A 21357-nucleotide genomic window follows, 5' to 3' on the forward strand; every position below is an offset into this window, starting at 1 on the left:
AAACAGCTGACCCCAAAAATGTGAATGGTAATGTATGTGAATTAAAGTTGGAAATCAGTGCAGTCTGGAAAAAAAAAAGGTTTATTTGTTCCTAGATAGGATATAATAATAACAGATAATATTTTTCAGTCTCATCTTACCTGTTTTTAAAGACAACGGTACCCAGTACCACTTAAATGTATTATATATAACAATTTTATACAATCAATCATTCATACAAAGTTCACCACTGATTTACACAGCTACAGTATATCTAGCAGTAAAGTTATGCAAATGGTCAATGAACACCTTCCGTATGTCTAATAACAAGCATTAATGTTCAAAAATGAACAATCTTAAGGAATGACAGGCACATTGAAGCATTAGTTACATACTGGGGGACCCTTTGATATCTTTGCATTACGTTGCATTAGCTGCTTTCGAAGTAAAAGCTCATGTACGTTTCTTGGTGTATTTGGGTAACAGCTGAGTCCTGACAAACTGCACAAGTCTTGTTTCTGTCAGAAATACTGTGATGACCACACCCAGGAGACAAACCGCCCCCACGGCAACATGAACCAGCCTTAGCAACCAGCCACCGTCACAGCAGAACAAGCTCTGAAAGACAAAACGGTTACAAAACATTTAAATTTGCTCATCACAACTTATTGATATATGTAAACAATAAGCCACTTGCATGATACCTCTGAGCAGGTTGTGAGGATGGAGCTCACGCCAAGTGCAATGATGACAGCGGAATGTGGGCGGAGCCCCCACAGGGGTGTGTATTCACTTTGCAGGAAATAGCGATGTATGTAAACAATACTGTGAGTGATTCGTAGAGCCATGTTACAGCAATTAGCCAAAATGAAGCCAATGCCCCCTAACATCCACGTTAGCCAATAAGAAAGAAGAAGAAATGAGGCTGACAGGCCCAGCATCACTAGATTATATCTAAAAGAAAGAAAGAAAGAAAGAAGAGAAAAAAAACAATTAAACAATTTCTCAAAAAGGGGAAAGCCTTAAATACATGTTTGTCTTAAAAAAACAATGTGTAAACACATTTAATATATATATACAAACACACACACATTACAGTTTCAAAGTTTGGGGTCAGTAAGACTTTTTTAGAAATTAATACTTTTATTATGCAAGGACGCATGAAATTAATCTAAAGAGAATGTGAAGAGTTCAACAATTTATATTAAACAAATGCTGTTCTTCAAATAAATGTGTTTTTAAGAAGTAAAATGCATCATGGTATCCACAAAAATATTATGCAGCTGGTTTCAACTGTTATAAGAAGAAATGTTACTTGACCACCAAATCAGCATATTAGAATGATTTCTGATAGATCATGTGACACTGAAGACTGGAGTAATGATGCTGAAAATTCATCTTTGCCATCACAGGAATAAACGACACTTCAAAATATATTAACATAGAAAACAGGTATTTTAAACTGTAATAATATTTCACAACATTACTGTAGTTAGTGTATTTTTGATCAAATAAATTAAGTCTTGGAGAACATAAAACAATTCTTTCAAAAACATTACAAAATCTTACAGACCCCAAATGTTCGAATGGTAGTGTATACAGTGGGTACGGAAAGTATTCAGACCCCCTTAAATTTTTCACTCTTATCTTGCAGCCATTTGCTAAAATCATTTAAGTTTATTTATTTTTTCCTCATTAATGTACACAGAGCACCCCATATTGACAGAAAAACACAAAATTGTTGACATTTTTGCAGATTTATTAAAAAAGAAAAACTGAAATATCACATGGTCCTAAGTATTCAGACCCTTTGCTCAGTATTTAGTAGAAGCACCCTTTTGATCTAATATAGCCATGAGTCTTTTTGGGAAAGATGCAACAAGTTTTTCACACCTGGATTTGGGGATCCTCTGCCATTCCTCCTTGCAGATCCTCTCCAGTTCTGTCAGGTTGGATGGTAGCGTTGGTGGACAGCCATTTTAGGTCTCTCCAGAGATGCTCAATTGGGTTTAAGTCAGGGCTCTGGCTGGGCCATTCAAGAACAGTCACGGAGTTGTTGTGAAGCCACTCCTTCGTTATTTTAGCTGTGTGCTTAGGGTCATTGTCTTGTTGGAAGGTAAACCTTCGGCCCAGTCTGAGGTCCTGAGCATTCTGGAGAAGGTTTTGGTCCAGGATATCCCTGTATTTGGCCGCATTCATCTTTCCCTCGATTGCAACCAGTCGTCCTGTCCCTGCAGCTGAAAAACACCCCCACAGCATGATGTTGCCACCACCATGCTTCACTGTTGGGACTGTATTGGACAGGTGATGAGCAGTGCCTGGTTTTCTCCACACATACCGCTTAGAATTAAGGCCAAAAAGTTCTATCTTGGTCTCATCAGACCAGAGAATCTTATTTCTCACCATCTTGGAGTCCTTCAGGTGTTTTTTAGCAAACTCCATGCGGGCTTTCATGTGTCTTGCACTGAGGAGAGGCTTCCGTCGGGCCACTCTGCCATAAAGCCCCGACTGGTGGAGGGCTGCAGTGATGGTTGACTTTCTACAACTTTCTCCCATCTCCCGACTGCATCTCTGGAGCTCAGCCACAGTGATCTTTGGGTTCTTCTTTACCTCTCTCACCAAGGCTCTTCTCCCCCGAAGGGTTCTAGGAAGGGTTCTGGTCATCCCAAACGTCTTCCATTTAAGGATTATGGAGGCCACTGTGCTCTTAGGAACCTTAAGTGCAGCATAAATTTTTTTTGTAACCTTGGCCAGATCTGTGCCTTGCCACAATTCTGTCTCTGAGCTCTTCAGGCAGTTCCTTTGACCTCATGATTCTCATTTGCTCTGACATGCACTGTGAACTGTAAGGTCTTATATAGACAGGTTTGTGGCTTTCCTAATCAAGTCCAATCAGTATAATCAAACACAGCTGGACTCAAATGAAGGTGTAGAACCATCTCAAGGATGATCAGAAGAAATGGACAGCACCTGAGTTAAATATATGAGTGTCACAGCAAAGGGTCTGAATACTTAGGACCATGTGATATTTCAGTTTTTCATTTTTAATAAATCTGCAAAAATGTCAACAATTCTGTGATTTTCTGTCAATATGGGGTGCTGTGTGTACATTAATGAGAAAAAAAATGAACAAATGATTTTAGCAAATGGCTGCAATATAACAAAGAGTGAAAAATGTAAGGGGGTCTGAATACTTTCCGTACCCACTGTATATACAGTATAACAATTATGTGTTGTTCACCTGTCAACCTCCTCTTTGCTCATGGCAGCAAAAACAAAACACTCTGTTACTCCATTAATGGCTAACAGCAGAACATAACAACTATAACACCGTAGGAGAGCTGGCCCTGCAAAAAGCACAAACAAACCATTTAAATCTTTACGGCGCACACAAACACACAAATAAAAATGTACTCGTCTGAACTGAAAAGTTAGTAAGCGTATTTGTGATTTACCAGCTCCGCTGCTCAGAAGTTCCCCGCCGTAGATGTCAAGTGCCAGATAAGAATATGCATAACCAAAAACTGTGATGATCAGACCAATCAAAAGCACCAACTTCAAAAGACATTCCAGTACTTCAGCTGCCATGGAAACTTCTTCCTGTGGACCAATCAGCATTTTACAGTTATCCAACCCCACATCTGGCTGGCTGCACTAGATAAAGTTAGGCACATAAACAGACACTGACTTGTTTTTGATGTTGTACATCTCGTCCACGTTCCAGGACTTTAGCGAAGAACACATAGAAACTCTCCTCAATGGGCAAAAAAAGAAATCTTGCTACCATTGAGCCCAGATTGTTTATTATATCATAAACTCCTGTAAATAGAAAATAAGTATAATATGACTATATTGTTTGTGTATAATAGTTTGCGTATATGAATGTACAAACTCACCCTGATCTCCAAAGTTAAGCACATTCAAAAATGTCATCACATAACGCTCGCCTATAAAATCAAAATGAAATATTTATTGGAAAGATTTCAACATTCAGAAAAAAAAAGTACTGCTTATTTGAGCATGATTTTTACCTTCTGTAAGTATCTGTTTGAGAAATGACTGTTTGAAAAAGCTCCAGGTTAGTGTGGTCAACTTCCAGTTTAGTAGTGGCTAAAAACAAACATATAGTGTAGTTGTTTCACTGAAATAAAAAGGGCATACAACAGAGCACTGTGGTGTCGTATTGTAAAATAAGTCACCTCATGATCCACTCTAGATGGCAGAAGGTCTTTCATGTGACTAACAGGGAACAATTTCTTCTCAGCTTCCTCTGAGCCAAGGAAACTAACGAAGTATAACACGTAACAAAGCAGCAAAAACCCTGCATAGACACACTGTGAAACAAAAACACACAGAATCAAGATGGCAACCAAAAACTATATAAGTTGTATATGTTCCGTATGTAAACATGCAGATATATATATATATACCTGGGCTGCAGAAAAGATATAGAGCCCCCATTGAGGTGCTGAGACCACCATCACTACAGTAACAAGACATTTAGCAATCATGGCTAAGCTTTCGGCAATCACCTGTGAATATATGTCATTTGGTCAGATAGTTTCAACTTATTCGATCTACAATGATTCTATTAAATAAAGTATGAAAGGCAGATTGTGACACCTTCAAACGGACGAACATGTGCGCATGTGCAAGAACCCAGAGAGGTTCAGCCAACAGCTCTGTAAGCGCAGCCAAGCAGAACAATCCAACAGCGGGAACGTAATGTGGGATGGACTCTGGATCAGGTGCCTGGAGCAGCCACCACCACACACACACCAACACCACACCCCACACACAACCCACAGGAAATCTAAGAGTTTGAGAAGAAATAAAAAACATTTACATTTTAGGTGAACTATTCCTTGAAATTTCAGTTATGATAGATTTGCTTATTTCCTGTCAATCTTTGATTGCAATGATTCAATCCTTTTTTTTTTTTCAGTTCATTAGTGCATTTCCACTTTTTAAGTGTGTTGGTTCCAGAGGTAAGAAAATTTTGATTAAAAACTTGCAGGCATTTCTACTTACGTGAGCCATAACAGGTTGATAACCTGTCTCCAGTTACGCCCCGCCCCCTCGCCGCTTAGACACGCCCTCCGGAACGCCTCCCTAGACAGAAACACCAATGTAGAATAGAGCAGCATCAACCTATAACAAAAGGAAACGTTGCAGTTAGTGGCCCATTGAAACGAATGTTCGAGATGATATGTAACTGTAAACCAACCTGACATTCACCACGCCTATCAGCTCCTTAGACACAAACCGTAAAGTAAATGCGTTCAAGAGAAAAGTCAACACTCGAAACATCACCTGCAGCATAAAACATATCAACATACTGCTTTATTATATGTTTCTAATAAAGGTGTATTTGATGTGTGTACAATAGTAGAGTGTGTGTAACAGTACCTGAAGCAGAACATTGTAAGAGGCCAGTGTTGAAGCACTCTTGAGCACATCCTCTGAGCCCATTGTGAACTATACTTTTTAACTCAACTGACTAAGTTATTTAAACTCACTATCAACAAAATCCCCGAGATTCGCCGGGTGGAAAATAAACGTTACCTTCGTTTCATTATACAGATATTATACTATGACACTCCACTACAGTAGTCTCCTAATGGATTTGCCATTTGGTATTTAACAACTGTACAAGTTGTCAAATAGAATATACTTCCGTGATACCATTTCAAATTAAAAGTCCTTATATCTCGACGGCGTTTCTAAACTAACTTTTTGGAGGAAACTGGTCGACTCGTGTCATTGCATAATTATTCATTTATAATTATCATTATTTATAACGTTCATAACATTCTACACTGAAACAAAAATATATGTTAAATTAAATTTGTTTCATTTTTGTACATTGTAGCACTTTTAACTTGTTACAACTTTTAACAGGAAGTTTGGAAGGATTTTGATTCACCTCAATGACTCGATTCTTTTGAATCGTGATTCTTTCAGTGGCTTTCCTTTCTGCGAGTTACAGCTCCATGTGAATGTGAATCGTTTTTGCGTAATGAACAATTCAATGAATCATTCATTCCTTTGAAATACCGACTCCGAGTCGATAAAAATGTCTAACAAGACCACTACGATATACCTGACCAATGCTGGGACGTGAGCCTTCATTAATTAAGCGTTCAACAACTTTTATAATCAATTTGTGTCCTGCTGTCAACAAATATTTTATATTTGTGTTTGTAAACGGGTGCAATGGTTGCTTCATTAGAAAAACTCATCTCTGCCGCACAGAAGTTATTGTGTCCTCGTAAGAAACGTTTATCTCCGTCCAGATGTCTTGAAGTGACTGTTCAAATAATGGCTGTGGATCTGGGCGTCAAACCTGCACTGCTTTACGACAGTAATGCAGCATCTCCAGAGCAGCTTCAGATGTACCTCAAATCTCTACAAGAGTCTGGAGTTGTAACCAATCCACTAAGGATTCTGTCCATTGATGAAAACAAATTCATTTTTAATCCTGCCACTATTGAGTCCCACTTGGACGATCTTCTCCAAAGCAAAAGTCTCCTTCTGATTGACGTATGTTCCTCAAGAAAACAACCTGTCTTGGCTGGCTTTGAAAAGACAACTGAGGATATGATCAAAACTCTTTCAGACTTCTTCATGAGTGAGCTGGAGAAAGGCTCCTCAGTGATTGTGTTGGGAGAGGAGTTGTATAATGACTGGAACTTGTGCACTCTTTATGGAATCCTGTTAGGTTATCCAGCCTCATACTGGTTTGACCAAACTAAAGGATTTGGGAACTGTCTGTGTATGACACCACTGGTGGTGAGCACGGTTTGGGTCAAATGGCAGATAGATGACACAAATCATCGCTGTTGTCTTTACTCATTCAGTGTTCCTGAAGAGCTCTGGTCAGAAGTACAAAGTCATGTGCAACGGTGGACTGAGCACCTGAGAGAGAGATTTAACAAACAACTAGTTCTAACCGATCTCTGCTTTTCTAGAGATACTGTCACTTTGCCCTCTGTGACCCTTTGAATAAACCTGATTTATGTTTCTTGTTTATTAAATGTGTTTTCTCAGATATGCATCACCTATTTTCAGTATCATTTATGCTCTTCATAGATTTCTTACCAAAGCAGCATATAATGTGTGCATATAATAAATTCAGGCAGTGAATTTAAACCTTTTTGACTCCCAAGTTTTCCCTATATTAATAATTATAAAATTATATTGTTGGCTAGTTCTAAACTGCTCATTGCGACTATAAGGCATGAAGATATTACGATATAAACATTAACACCATGATGTTTTGTAAAATTGCTTTGAAACTATGTGTATTGTGAAAAGCACTAAAACAAATACAATTAACTTGACATATTTTCAGGCAGAACAAATGATTAACGAATATTTTTAATGTGTTCCAATGCATTTTAAAAACATCCTAGTACATTCACATATTCAAAAACACATATTTAAATAGTCATTCATCATTAACCAAATGTTTGTAGGTAAATAAAGTCATAATCCATACAGCTCGTTTAGAATTTCATCATTATCATGACTGTTTCCCACACTGACACTTGAGAAGCTCTGTTACTTTTCAGAGAGTGAATTCTTGATGGGAAATGCAGTTGTCCCTATGAACCTACTTTAAAATGATAAAGTATTTAAAATGAACTGTTTAGTGCCAATGCTGTATTCTGTATTGCACTTCAAACTCTAGCTAATGAGTGTGTGTATATGTTAAAGTAATTCGGTAACTTGAGGTAGAGATCAGTTGTATTATGCAAGCAGCCTACAACCAAACCAAATCTATGTTCCAGTAATCCTGTGATGAGTCGAGTGCTGAGGTTCAGAATAGCTTCAAGGAAAAGGTCTCAGAGTTTCTCCTTTCTCAGAGCTGAATGGCCGGCAGCACTTCTCCACAGCGCGCACTCACCCTGATGTCAGTAAGATGATCAGCTCTAGTGGGTCCTATATTCACGATGGCTATTGGAAGCTTTCTTTCACTAGCAGCAAGGAGAAAGCGGTACCCCGAAAAAACCTGAAAAGGAAAACAAATGCCTTGAGAAAGTATCAAGTCAAAGAGGAAAAATTCTTTGCATTATCTAGGCCAGGGATACTCATTAACTAGTTCAAACTCTAGCCAAACACACCTGAACCAACTACTCAAGATATTTGGTTTACTTGAAGATTACAAGAAGGTACACTGGAATAGGGTTGTAACTACTTGTGGGGATCAGTGCTATTTTAGGATTACTGAGATACTTTTGCTATTATAGTAAATACTATTATAGTATTACAATAGACGATACTATTATTATTTTTCTTGTACTATTACAATTTTTCAAATTCATTTTTATTTTTTATTTTCATTTGAATTATTTTACTATTATAATGATTTTATCATTTAATGTTAGTTATTTTAATTAGAGTTATTTTTACACTTTTGTTGTTTGTTTTTGTAAATTTCATTAGTTTTAGTTTTGATTTTTATTTCTATATAGTTTTTATTTCAGCTTTAGTTTCATTTATTTTAGTACATCAAGTCAAACAAAATGAAAATGAGAAATGTATGATAGCTTGTTCCTGCCAAAGGGGAAAAAAACTATATATACATTATATACATTATTATATTCTGTATTATATATACAGTTTATATTCTGAGACAAAAAAAAAGTTGTGAGTTGAAAAAATTGTGAGACCTAAACTAAGAATCGCAAGAAAAAAAATAAATGAATCATAATTCCCTTTTTTGTTCATTTTTTATTTAATGGCGGAAACAATCTTAAAATGTTACCTTGGCAACTAGTTTAAATAGTTTTTTTTAAATTACAGTTAACATTTATTTTATTTCAAGCATCAATTTCTTTCTGTGGCTGGGTTTTAGTCACGTATAATAACCATGGGGATTTTGATTAAAATCTTTTAAATCCATTCACCTAAAATAATTTAATTACAATTTCACTTTTAATTAGAATTTCACTATTACCATAAATGTTTCCCACATTGATTTTTGAGGAGCTCAGTAACTTTTTAGAGAATAAATTCTAGATGGGAAATGCACCTTTATAATTTTAAAGTATTTAATATAAAGTATTTCATCTTAAGTCCATCTTGCCGTATTCTGTATTCTTAATTGCACTTAGCTAACTAACCAAGAATGTGTGAATATGTAAAACTGATATTTTGTATTATGTTTATTTTACCTAAAACTCCAAATGAACAATAATTTGTTCTGTGACCCCTATCTGTATGATACATCATTACACCAGGAGATGGCAGCAAGTGAGTAGAAATGAGTAACCCTGGTCTATGTGAATAGGAAATGTTTTTAAAGTGATATTAATGAAACATGACTCACCTGAAGAGAAGATCCAGCCACAAGCACAGCATCAGACTCAGCCAGCTTGTTATGCACAAAGTTAACTGTAGTTCGGTTCACTACGTCACCAAAGAACGTCACCTCAGGTTTGAGTACACTGCCACAGGCATCACAAGCAGGTACTGTGAAGTTCAGCACCTGCTCGTCTTCCAGAAACACGTCTCCATCTGGGGCCACAGCATCTGCAATTGCTTCCCAGCCAGGGTTAAGAGCTGCAAAACGCTTCTGAAGCTCAGCACGTGGAGTCAGCTGCCCGCAGTCCAAACACACAACCCTAAGAGCGGGACAAACATAAAATCACATAAAATATTTTTCCTCTTACATTCCACAGATTCTTTAACTCCATAATCAAATGATCTTCAAGCAAGTTCTGCCCTTGCCTATGTGTAGATCCATGAAGTTCAGTTAGTCTCTGTTGTCCAGCCTTTGAGTGTAATGCATCTACATTCTGAGTGACGAGCCAGTGCAGTTTTCCCTTTTCCTCCCAGTCCCGCAATGCGAAATGCGCTGGATTCGGCTGGTGTGAGGAGAACTGCGGCCACCCCACGTAGTTCCGTGCCCAGTATCGCTGCCTCGATTTCGCACTGCGCACAAACTCTGAGTGTTGCATAGGCCGCCTGTCAGTCCGTGCGTACAGTCCCACACCTTCTGATCTATAGTCTGGAATTCCAGATTCAGTGGAGAGTCCGGCACCGCTTATCACAAACAGACGAGAAGCCTGCGACACAAAGGCCTGGAGTTGTTCCACAGCATTGGAGTCAATTGAGCCACTTGCAGGAACGAATCGTTGCACACTAGCTTGTATTGTAGAGGCACATCTTTTCACTGCCACACGAGGAGGCAGGGATCTCCATGAAAACAGCATCTACAAACCTGTTCAGATAACAACAAACAACTGTTTATCAACAACAAACAATAACTACTCCATGGAATTTACATGTTATGGTCTGAAATATGGTGAACTAATAAAGTTCTTTAATAAATAAAGTTGTTCAGCTAATTTGTTATTCAATAAAATATACATGGAAATGTGTTTCCAATATATATGGATATAATATACTAATAAAACTTGAAAATCAAATCAAATGCATACAATTACAAATATATATATGTGTGTGTATATCTTTATATATATATATATAGATATACACACACACATATACACACACACACACACACACATATATACACACACACACACACATATAGGCATATACATTGGCCTGTAAATAACAGTAATATCTGACTGTGACATCATCATAAACCTTTAAGTGCAATGTCTTTATATACTAATAACTGTCTTTGTTCGAATACCATTAAAATATTGCACATGATTTATGTTCAGTAATGTTATGATCATAACATTACTGAACATAAATCATGTGCAATATTTTTAATGGTATTCGAACAAAGACAGTTATTACGTTATAAACATAACGATAAAATAGTCATGTCAGTTAATTCAGTTTTTTGCCATCTGTAGGTGGAATGTGACCAACTCATTGTATAACTTGATTCAAATGTCAAGTAAGCTAGGACATTGAAAAACATGCCATGGACATTATGTCTCGTGCAACTTTAAACAAATATTTCAGATGTACAACAAATTACATTGCTTTAATAACTTACCTGTATTTATAAAATCCTCGACACCCAAAGTCTTGTATTTCGTAAACATTAGTACAGTAGCTGTAGCGGTCATCAAAACAAGAACTTCCGTGTTGTTATACAGGTGCATGATGGTAAATGTAGTTTAGTGAAGGTCTTCGCTTTTTGGCTCGTTTACACATCCTCAGCGGTGTTCTTTGATTAAACTAATAAACTCTCCAGTACTGCACTCACAAATATATATGTATATATAATATCTTAAGAGATAATTTTATTGTATGTCAATAATGATACAAAATAAACCATATACATTTTGACCCATGCTTCTTTTTTAACATTGTCAAAAAAATTCATAGAGGTTGTTTAGAATATGCTGCACACATCTTGATTGCAGAACTGCAAGATATCTGTTAAAAAATACAAATAAATTAATTAATTTATAATTAAAAACAATAGCTACAATTAAAATATTAATAATCATTAAAAAAAAGACACATTTTACATATCTATGTGCTATTTTAAATCAAGCTCTTTTAAAATCCAGTGATTGTATATAAATGCAAACAAATAGCTGGTATGGATATAATAATGTTTCCTTTTGTTCTCACTTGAGTGCGTGCAGTTAAAGATGCTCTCAGCCTGTGAATAGAACTCTTCTCCCAGTATGGTGCGGTAGTCCATGTGACTGGTGTGAACGAGGCACTTTGTAGCATCTTTAAAGAGCAGGTCACTCTCTCCATACTGCTGAGATTCAAACAGGTGGAACCCAGAATCTGGACGAGCTGCTATGGTTTCCTATAGTGCAAAACACATCAGTATTCTGATTCTAAAAGACTCTCAGATTAATCAAACGATTATTAATTCAGCCTGCAAACCTGTGACTTCATTAAGAGGTCATAAATGCGAGCTGTAAGAACAGGACGTGTCATAACAATATTTGGAGGGATTGCTCCTAAATTACAGGTCTTCCACTCCGTCAGAGAAGCCCGGCTGCCATCTCCACAAAGCAACTCAAAGTCCCAAGCGAGCCAACCCTCTGCCCAGCCACTGGTGTTTAGACCTGTCCAACAAACACATCACTCATATTACAAATGTGATTCATTTCGATGACATTTCTCAGAGTTTACAGCTTACGTTCGATGTTGCTCTCCAGATTGTGGTGTTCCATAAACGCCACATCTCCAAAGCTCTTCCCACTAGGGTCTCCAACCAAGCACCTGAAGTAAAAGATATTTTATAGCTTGCAAAGCTGAATGGTTTGCACAATGGTACATTAACAATTAAGAGATATTTTTCAGTATACCGTTTTATTTGAACTGTGCGGAATAGCAATTCCTCACCTTAATGCACCCATATTGCCATAGTAACGCTCATTATGGTTGTCAGCACACCGTTTGGTGGCAGCTTCCTCAGTCCCACCCATACACACCTTACAGAGATTGCCTTGACCTCCTGGCAAACAACCTTTCCAAAACACCTTACCATACACTGAAAACAGAATGGGTTACATTAAAGGAATAGTTCATCCCAAAATGAAAATATGCTGAAAATGTACTCACCCTAAAGCCATCCAAGATGTAGATGAGTTTGTTTCTTCATCAGAACAGATTTGGAGAAATTTAGAATTACTTAATTTGCTCACCAATCGATCCTCTGCAGTGAATGGGTGCCGTCAGAATGAGAGTCCAAACAGCTGATAAAAACATCACAATAATCCACAAGTAATCTCCAGTCCATCAATAAATGTCTTAAAGATGTGTGTTTGTAAGAAACAAATCCATCATTAAAGCAATTTAACTGTCCTTTAGCTGTTTTTCCATCAACTGCTTTTAGCAGCTCATTCTGACGGCACCCATTCACTGCAAAGGGTCCACTGGTGAGCAAGTGATGTAATGCTAATTTTCTACAAATGTGTTCTGATGAATAAACAAACTCATCAATATCTTGGATGACCTGAGGGTTTTTTTTCCTTTAAAGCAGGGATTCCAATACCTTTTTTCTTAAAGTACCTTGTGAGATTAAGTTAGTATTTCATTCATTTAAAGTCAAACTTGCTTGTTGATGGGTCTTTAATGCCGGTTAACAGTCACATGACATGCAAAACAGATAACATACAGTATTTAAACCCTGCATTAAAAGATAAATAAAATATTATATTCAAACTATTTGATAAAGACACCAAGTAATAGAGAGGCACATGTAGTACCATTATTCGGCTGACATGGGGCGCTGCTGTTGTGCTCTGTGCTGAGTGTGTGTCTCACAGGTAAAACCCAGCCAGCAGGGCTGTACATGTGACCGTGGCAAGAGCGTCTGCCACCCAGACTTCCAAAATATAAACTCCTACTTGTTCGACGTACGACTGCCACACCATACACTGATGGTAATTCTGCAGAGATAAATTTATTTTGTAAAGACGCAATAATAGAGATTGCATGTATGCTAAGCTCATTTTAGCCCTGTATTACCATCACTTTCAAAATGGCCTCCAACTCCTTCAAGATTCTCACATTTCTCTCCTATATTTCAAAAGAACCAGCAAAGAGAAAAACAAATCAAGGTGAGAAGAACATGACTGAGTATTACATGGTACATTAGGATCTTGGATGCTTTACATACCATAATATTCAGTCACAACAGGGACAAGGCCACATTTCCCAGCTATGAATGCGTGAGTGGCATCAAGAGACACAGCATCTACCTCATCCCTCTGTGAAAATGAACAATTCATTCTGTTCTAGGCACTGATACAAAGAGCAATCAGCAGTGTCGGTATTAATTAAAACTAAGAATAGTTTTCATTCTTTGAAAAAGATTAAATGAAATCAAATATAAATATTAGATGAATAAACCTAATAATGAAAATGAGAAACGTTGCCTTAGCACCTAACCTAAGTAAAATACAATTAAGTAAAAGTACTAAAAAATGCATTAAAGCAAAACAGAATATATGTAGGCCTATAAAAACCCCCGAATAAAAATGACAAGAGCACATGAAATTACTAAAATTAAATTAAATTAAAATTAATGCTGAATAAAAATATAAAAATAATAAAAGCTAATAAAAATTACAATGAATATTACAATAGTAAATAATACTAAAATTACACTGAAAATCACAATCACTACTGCAAATGAGAAAATGTTTAGGCCGTTAATATTTTTTTTGTGATGAAACTGTATTATGCATTTGTTAAAAATAAATAAATAAATATGTATATTGTTGATGTTTGTTTAAATACAAATCACAAGTGCTGAAAATATGTCTTACTGGACCTTGATCTTCTCAATGCAGTCACTCATAGATGAAGCTTTCACACACACCAGAGGATCTGATTTTATGCTAAGAGCCCACTGCTCGCATTTCTTCTGTTCAGCATGACTTATACAACACCACCTCACCACACTGTCCTCCAGTGAGCTGCCTAATCAAACAAACAAACACACACACACACACACACACACACACACACACACACACACACACACATATTAAAGTCTAAGCTTATCATTCCCAAGATAGGTACAGAGGGGAAGCAATCTTTCACCTTCATGTCCAAGGCCCTTGAGCAAGGCCACATAGTCCAGTCCCAGAACTTGGCTCATATCCATGTCTTCCATCAGAACTGATAATTTCTCAGTCACATCTTTGAAGAGAAGGTCAATCCCACCGTAGGATGCTGATTCAAACAGCTGGAAGCGCTGACGCTCCCTTCCCCTCCAACCAAATGATATCTTCAAAAGAAAACACCTACTTTTTTTCTCTCATAAGATCCTGAAATCCTGTCAGTAATTTCTTCCAAGATACCAATAACATTATTAGGAACATCTGCAGGAACCTGAGGTCAACAGGACCATCAATCTGTTTGTTAAAGAGATAGTTCCCCCAAAAATGGGAATTCTGTTATTTTTTTACCCTCACGTTGCTTTTTAAAACAGTATGACTTTATTCTGTGGAATACAACATTTTTGAGATTGTTGGTAACCAAACAGTTTTGGTCATCATTGACTTCCACTGTATGAACAACAAGACATTTATAAATATATCTTCTTTTGTGTTCCACAGAGAAAAGAAAAAAAATGTATGCATCTTTAAACAACATGAGGGTGAGTAAATGATGGCAGAATTTTAATTTTTGGGGTAAACTGTACCTCAATGGTCAGTTTTTCCATGTACTGTATAACTTTTGTGTCAGGTTTGAGATTGTAATTGACAATCAATATATTAGTAATTTTACAGTAATGTTGTTGTGAATCATCAGACGGATCGGGATCCATTTGCAGCTTTATTAGAATAGTCAGGCAGAATAGGGTAATTGACCAGCAATAGTAACAGAGTAGGCAAGGCAGAGACGTAGTCGGGAGAAACAGGCAGAGTAATCGAGGCAGGCGGCTTATAATCAGAGTCCAGAGAAACAGTCCAAATCAGGGCAACCAGAGAGGGATCACAGAGTCGATAACCAAAGCAGAGATAGTAACAGAAAAGCAAACACGGGTAGAAACGCTCAGTAGTGACAGCCAGGGCAAATCAAGACGTCGCAATGTGTGCATGGAAGTGTGCTGCTTAAGTATGGGTGTGTGAATGAGGTGCAGGTGTGGCAAGGTGATTAGGCCCAGGTATGAGGGATGATGGGAAACTGAGTCCGAAATGGGGTTAGTATTCAGGGGATGGTTCCCTCTGGTGGCCGAGAGGGAGTGGTGCGGGAGCTTCGATTGTAACAAATGTGCCCTGCATAGACAACACTTTGTATCTTTTAGCATAGGCTCGTTGCTCAGAAATAAATAAAAAGAGATTGAGAGATTTCTGGTTTGGTATTAGAATGTTACAGGTTGGATCAGACACTCAAATGTGCAAGTTTTGGACTCCAACATAAAACATACCTGGGCAGCGACCAAGAACTTTCGAGCAATTTTACGGGTGTTCATTCGTGTGACCACACCTCCTCCAGGGCCTCGTCCAAGGTTACATTTTCTAGAACTGCTGAGGGGAGCATGAGTTCCGTCTGTACACAACAGTCTGAACTCATCTTTCTCACTTTCTGTTGAGGAAAAAAAAGGAAAAAAAGTCGGGATCAAAAAGAAATATGAAAGAGAAGGAAAAGTTGTTCATCTCAAATAGGATTTAATCACTAGTACATCCATATAAGCATAAATGTTTGTGTTAGAGTGAATTATTGTGTTAACCATCTATCCTGTCCAGAGCTGTGTGATCCACAAAGGCCACGTCTCCTGCGCGTGACTGTAAACATCTACAAGAAAAAGATTGGATGCTGTAAGATCCTCAAGGGAACTTGGCAATGACTTTTTGATACAGGTGTAAATAGGATTATTTTAACCTGAGTGCTCCTTGGTTGTGGTAGAATGGTTCACTGTGAGACGTCTCACAATGGAAATTTTTCTGACGAATGTATGACCTTTGACCCTGGCACAAGGAACAAAGGCTAGGTGCCATTGTAGTTGCTCCAGGCACACAGCTGGCATTGAAGAAAGCACTAACCGCTGACAAAATAGTCAAAGTATGAGCACTGGGAACTCGGCACACAGTCTTGCATATTATTGAAAACTTTGTTTGGTTTGGAAGAACATGACAGAGTACTTCCTATGTTTTGATCCTGATTACCAAGTGACTGGAAATACATAACAACAACAACAACGAAAATCTGGAAAACCGTTTCAAACTGATTTCATTCCATTAGAATGGAACTGATCTTTTATACACTGTTGTTTCAGTGTTGTTTTAGTAATATTTTTATACTAATGAAGGTTTTATTCATATTTTTGAATTATCTTTTCTTTTTGATTTATTAAAAAATACAAATTTGCTGAAAATTTAGTCTAACTTTTACCATCACAATAATCCACAAGTAATACACACAATACTCCAAGCAAAAAGCTACATGTACATAAGAAACACATCCGTCATTAAGACATTTCAACTTTAAACCATCACTGGACAAAAAACCTGTCCATTATAATATTTCTTCCAGTGGAAAAAGTCCATCCCCCTTTTTTTCACATTAAGACATTAAATGATGTTTTAGTAATTATGTTATGTGCTTTTGTCATTTAATTATTTGTTTGTTAAATATTAAGTTTTAGTTAATACTACCGCTGGTTATTTAAAATTAGTGATTAGTCGTCTTACCCTGACTGAGGGGCTCATCCTCTGCCCAGGGCAGGAGGTTTCTTGAAAGGAGATGTCCCAAAGGGAGACTCCAACCAGCAGTCCAGCGAGCTCCACTATGGCAACTCCTACTGCCCCGCAAAGAGCGCATATCTAAAGTACTGCTGTTCCTCACCACAGCAACTGCAAGAATACAGCCACCTGGGAGATGAAGGTGGAGACAAAGTGAAAAAGGAACATATTTACATGTTACTGCTTGCAAATTGTGAGGCATATGACCTACAAGATGCCATAAACAGAGCAAGAATGAAACCACATTAGGTTTTTGTGTGATACCATCTCTGTAGATCTCCTTCGCGACTACTGTGAGCCCAAACTGTTTTACTGCAGAGTACACCTCTCCAGCATCCAGAGTCACTAGGTCAGCTTTATTATCCTGACAGGAGAGGATATCAGAACGTAAAGCATCTACATTTCTGTCCTGTGATTGATTTATATTCAAACAGATTTTAGCTTACACGATATCATATGTAACCCACCCGTATCTTATTAATGCAGTCAGCAGTGCCATAAGCTTTCACACATGAGAGACGGCCGAATGCTGTGACAGCCGCAGGTGGAAGGACAGCGACCAGAGCTTTGGCCAGCTCAGCACACTTCCTCTGCTCCGGCTCTGAGACTGTACACCAGCGCATCTTCTTACCTGAACGCAGATGTACAGGCATACACTTACAGAACAGTGATATAACAGATCACAAATAAAATGGGTTTTTACTAATAAATTAGTACTTTTATTTTTTTTCCATGAGGAGATTAAAATATTTACAATTGAAGAGTTCAGATGCAAAAGCCTCTAAGTGCCATCTGAAATTTTTATCAGGCTGCTATATGTAGGTTCAGTAATTAAAGCAATTAAAGTGAAATAACTGAACATAAATATATGAGCCTGATAAAAATTGTCATTTTAGAAGAAAATTTCAGACGGCATTTAGAGGCTTTTGCATCTGAACTCTTCAATTGTGTTTTATGTCAGAAAAACATCTCATTGAATGAATTTATAAACTATTTATTTTGGAAATAGGAAACAATTATAAACCATAAAAATTGCACGGCCGGCCAAATACACATAGCTGTCATTAAAGGCATACTACTGACATGCAATAAATAATTGCAAAAACGTACAGAACTTTAATTATTAATGGGTCCCACTTTATATTAAGTGGCCTTACATTCTAAATTAATAATTTGGTACAATTCACTTTGTGTACATATAAGCTTTTACATTGTACTTATATGTAAAAAAAAAAAATACCTGGATGTAATTACATCTGTAATTACACTGTTGACCCATCACTTACACCTTAACCTACCCATACCACCAATCCTGTCCCTAACCTTATCGGTATACCACCTCATAGGCAGTAAAAAAAGTACACTACACTTTTTGATGTAAGTGCATAGTTAAGACCACTTAATATATAGTGGGACCAACAATTTTAAATGTAGACCAGTTTTATAATATGGTCCCTACTAATTTTGTATTGTAAAAATATAAAAATAAATAAAATAAAATAAAATTATATATATATATATATATATATATATATATTTTACAATACAAAATACAGAGGTCCAGCAACTTTTTTTCTTCACCAAATGTTTATCCCCTAATAATTCTAAAACACGTTCAAAACTATTAACATATTTGTGGAAATTTAAAATGGCTAAGATGATGAAAGGCATGTAAAAAATACAACTGAAAAAGCAGGAGTTAATCATTCGCAGCTTTTGATAATTTGAGCAAACGCGCACTTACCCCAGCTGGTGATGGAGCACAGCAATAAGATGACCATTACGATAACTCGCTTCATCATAGTATCAGAAATCTTTTCTGGGCAGAATCACAACTGTCTACATCGAGTCCTGCAGAGAAGTTTCAGCGAAACGCCTACTGAAGATCTCACGGTCTAAGTTTGCGTCAGTCTGAAAAAAAACCTGTACTGTGCAAGCGGGTGTTTTCAAAGCGAATAGTTCTTATAATAAATGCGCGCATATGGAAAATATTACACTGGAACTCTTATGTCACGTGGACTATTCTCGTCCAGGCATCCTTCATTGCCTGGCGTTGTATGGCATTTCCAGAAAGCGCCTTTTGTTCGGAATTGTGTTAGAATTAAATGCTATTGGACTTACTCCACTGAAGCAGCAACGGAGTCCATGTGAACGTCCAAATGTGGATTCCAAGTTTAGGATCCAACATTCCAACGTCGTGCGCAGCCAACTAAATCTGCTCAGCAGTGGCGGCTGCTGGTCTTTCAAAGAGGGGAAGCTCATTTTCGGCCTACATCATAAAAATTGTCCATTTATTTATACTTAAATTCTGCCCTATGTTCCTTTTCAAGAAAATGCTCTGTGGCCCTGTTGTACCAACTAGGCGTCTTTTCCAGTGACACTAGCCTAGCCTACTGTATGAATGAATGATTGTACAAACAATCTAAAAAAAAGATATTAAACTCGACGGAGGAAATGTGGGAATTAGTTTAAACTGAAACAAAGAATGTGGTGTAGGCCTATAATAGGGTTGTCACGATACCATGTCTTACGATACTATACCAACTTAATTTATAATTCAATTCTACAAAATTAATAAAAAATTAATAAATAAATAGATGTAAGTGAAAATAGACAATATTATTCTATGAATACTTAATTAATGTGAATGAATGACTGGCTATTGTTATCCATAAAATGATATAAACAAAACTCATCTTAGCACTGCACAGAAGCTGCATGAAGTGACATTTTGATGTGGCATTTATTCATTTAGACTGTAATGTATAATAAAATAATGTAATATGCCTACTTTTAGACGGGCCAGGTGGCAGAAGTTCGTGATTGAATCACTGAGTCATTCAAATGATTCTTTCAAAACGGCTGAATCCTTCAGGAGCGAATCAAATGACTGTTTTTATGAGTGGCTCAGTGAATCAGTGATTCTCCCAAGACAACGCGGATTTGGATCGAACACAAACGAAACAAAAACAGCACTCTTGCTCGTGTCGTATTGCCTAAGTGTCAGGAGCATTTTTTTGCTCGCATATCTTGAAATTTCCGAGTTAGCAGCATGTATATTAAAACATAACATTATAAATGAATAAAAAATATATAATGATTGATAAGAACCAAGTGCAAAGCCGCTATGGGACTGAGCTCGAATAGCTTCAGCCTTAGCGACTTTTTATAGTACAAAATCGCTGTCAATCAAAAGGAGATGTATGGAGTCAATTTAATGCCGCATTTATATATGCAAAAGAAAATAAAGTTTTGCAAAAGAAAATGAAGTATTGCAAGAAGAAAATAAGTTTTGCAAAGAAAAATAAAGAATTGCAAAATATAAATAAAACAGAGCAAAAAGCAATGATTTTGCAATACATATTTTCCATGGCCATATCTACTAATTTATTTGCAATGCAGCTTTTATTTTGCATTTCAGTCAAGTTTGAGCTTGCCATACCGTTTTCCCCTTTGCGCTTCACGTTTCTGCGCGTCTCACTTTGTGGCGCTGTTTTGACATGGGGGTTGTGACGACCCCTGCTGTTGGTTTTGGAGAGTTGCTGTTTGGTACCTGAGCCCACTAATTGCCTCAATTAGCAGTCAACTGGAAACACCTGTGACCATGCCTTAGACGCTGCTTAAGAGAACACCAACTGAGCCAGGAGGGAGAGACTTGGAGAGAGACTTGTTTGGACTTTGTGTTGGACGTTGTTTGCGACGTATTTTGTTACTTTCTGCACTTACATTTTATCTTCAACATTGTATTACACTTTCAACCACGCATCTTGCTTTACACACTGACTTAACTGATGACTACAGGGATACTGTTATTTTCTTTAATTACTTTCATTATATTTAATGTTGTTTGATTTTCAGTTAAATAAACATTACTTTTGAGCTTATACTTTGGTTTACGTGTGTCCCTTGTTTTTGTTGCTTCCCTTGAGCCAAGGGTCGTAACAAATTGGGGGCTCGTCCGGGATAATTACTACTACCCACTTTCACCACAACACTACACAAAAATAACAAATCCGACACGTCTCAAAAGAAACATGCCGCTATACCTATCAGAGAAAACTCAAGTTCAAAAAACAATATTGCACGTGTTGGGGGCTCGTCCGGGATTGATTTTCAGTTAAATAAACATTACTTTTGAGCTTATACTTTGGTTTACGTGTGTCCCTTGTTTTTGTTGCTTCCCTTGAGCCAAGGGTCGTAACAAATTGGGGGCTCGTCC

The 21357-nt window shown here is 37.2% G+C and overlaps 4 protein-coding genes across 6 annotated transcripts; 1 reads left to right on the forward strand and 3 right to left on the reverse strand.

Moving 5' to 3' along the window:
• Positions 1-41: 41 nt before the first annotated feature.
• rft1 (RFT1 homolog) lies at positions 42-5662 on the reverse strand. Its single transcript, XM_058779160.1, has 13 exons — positions 5389-5662; positions 5207-5292; positions 5011-5130; positions 4603-4792; positions 4410-4511; positions 4179-4313; positions 4011-4089; positions 3876-3926; positions 3668-3798; positions 3435-3579; positions 3221-3326; positions 684-933; positions 42-597 (listed from the first exon to the last, which is right to left on the reverse strand). The coding sequence occupies exons 1-13, from the start codon at positions 5449-5451 to the stop codon at positions 433-435; spliced, it is 1623 nt and encodes a 540-aa protein (XP_058635143.1). The 5' UTR covers positions 5452-5662; the 3' UTR covers positions 42-432.
• A 353-nt stretch (positions 5663-6015) lies between these two features.
• c06h1orf74 (chromosome 06 C1orf74 homolog) lies at positions 6016-7002 on the forward strand. The gene has a single exon (XM_058780092.1). The coding sequence runs from the start codon at positions 6196-6198 to the stop codon at positions 6982-6984; it is 789 nt and encodes a 262-aa protein (XP_058636075.1). The 5' UTR covers positions 6016-6195; the 3' UTR covers positions 6985-7002.
• A 265-nt stretch (positions 7003-7267) lies between these two features.
• sirt4 (sirtuin 4) lies at positions 7268-11104 on the reverse strand. Its single transcript, XM_058780091.1, has 4 exons — positions 10964-11104; positions 9715-10207; positions 9314-9608; positions 7268-7993 (listed from the first exon to the last, which is right to left on the reverse strand). Exons 2-4 carry the CDS (start codon positions 10197-10199, stop codon positions 7844-7846), a joined length of 930 nt encoding a protein of 309 aa, XP_058636074.1. The 5' UTR covers positions 10200-10207; positions 10964-11104; the 3' UTR covers positions 7268-7843.
• Positions 11105-11189: 85 nt separating this feature from the next.
• Positions 11190-20291, reverse strand: sxph (saxiphilin). Of its 3 annotated transcripts, none has more exons than XM_058780090.1 (18): positions 19930-20291; positions 18883-18989; positions 17606-17769; positions 17403-17502; positions 17088-17267; positions 16279-16441; positions 16127-16191; positions 15824-15981; positions 14491-14677; positions 14219-14367; positions 13562-13652; positions 13411-13461; positions 13149-13331; positions 12283-12430; positions 12077-12159; positions 11818-12002; positions 11551-11737; positions 11190-11349 (listed from the first exon to the last, which is right to left on the reverse strand). In XM_058780090.1, exons 2-18 carry the CDS (start codon positions 18938-18940, stop codon positions 11306-11308), a joined length of 2196 nt encoding a protein of 731 aa, XP_058636073.1. In that variant the 5' UTR covers positions 18941-18989; positions 19930-20291; the 3' UTR covers positions 11190-11305. The 3 variants fall into 3 exon arrangements, with proteins under 3 accessions (XP_058636073.1, XP_058636072.1, XP_058636071.1); XM_058780089.1 differs by lacking the exon at positions 19930-20291 and adding an exon at positions 19260-19293; XM_058780088.1 differs by lacking the exon at positions 18883-18989 and having other exon boundaries at positions 19260-20291.
• Positions 20292-21357: the final 1066 nt, after the last annotated feature.

The sequence above is a fragment of the Onychostoma macrolepis genome, chromosome 06 (genome assembly GCF_012432095.1).
Source record: "Onychostoma macrolepis isolate SWU-2019 chromosome 06, ASM1243209v1, whole genome shotgun sequence".
In the NCBI taxonomy this organism is placed as follows: Eukaryota; Metazoa; Chordata; class Actinopteri; order Cypriniformes; family Cyprinidae; genus Onychostoma; species Onychostoma macrolepis.

Bases quoted from the DNA above. Each gene is read 5' to 3' on its own strand.
- rft1 (XM_058779160.1), bottom strand. From the start codon at position 5,451: ATGGGCTCAGAGGATGTGCTCAAGAGTGCTTCAACACTGGCCTCTTAC. The intron at 4,512-4,602 runs GTGTCACAATCT...ATATATTCACAG, and splicing joins ACATGTTCGTCCGTTTGAAG to GTGATTGCCGAAAGCTTAGC. The intron at 4,090-4,178 runs GTGACTTATTTT...GTTTGTTTTTAG, and splicing joins CATCTAGAGTGGATCATGAG to CCACTACTAAACTGGAAGTT.
- c06h1orf74 (XM_058780092.1), top strand. From the start codon at position 6,196: ATGGTTGCTTCATTAGAAAAACTCATCTCTGCCGCACAGAAGTTATTG.
- sirt4 (XM_058780091.1), bottom strand. From the start codon at position 10,199: ATGCTGTTTTCATGGAGATCCCTGCCTCCTCGTGTGGCAGTGAAAAGA. The intron at 9,609-9,714 runs GCAAGGGCAGAA...TCCCGCTCTTAG, and splicing joins CTTCATGGATCTACACATAG to GGTTGTGTGTTTGGACTGCG. The intron at 7,994-9,313 runs GTGAGTCATGTT...TTTCCTTTTCAG, and splicing joins TGGCTGGATCTTCTCTTCAG to GTTTTTTCGGGGTACCGCTT.
- sxph (XM_058780088.1), bottom strand. From the start codon at position 19,326: ATGTTGGATCCTAAACTTGGAATCCACATTTGGACGTTCACATGGACT. The intron at 17,770-19,259 runs GTAAGTCCAATA...ATCTGCGTTCAG, and splicing joins TCCGTTGCTGCTTCAGTGGA to GTAAGAAGATGCGCTGGTGT. The intron at 11,350-11,550 runs GTGAGAACAAAA...ATTTTTTAACAG, and splicing joins CTTTAACTGCACGCACTCAA to ATATCTTGCAGTTCTGCAAT.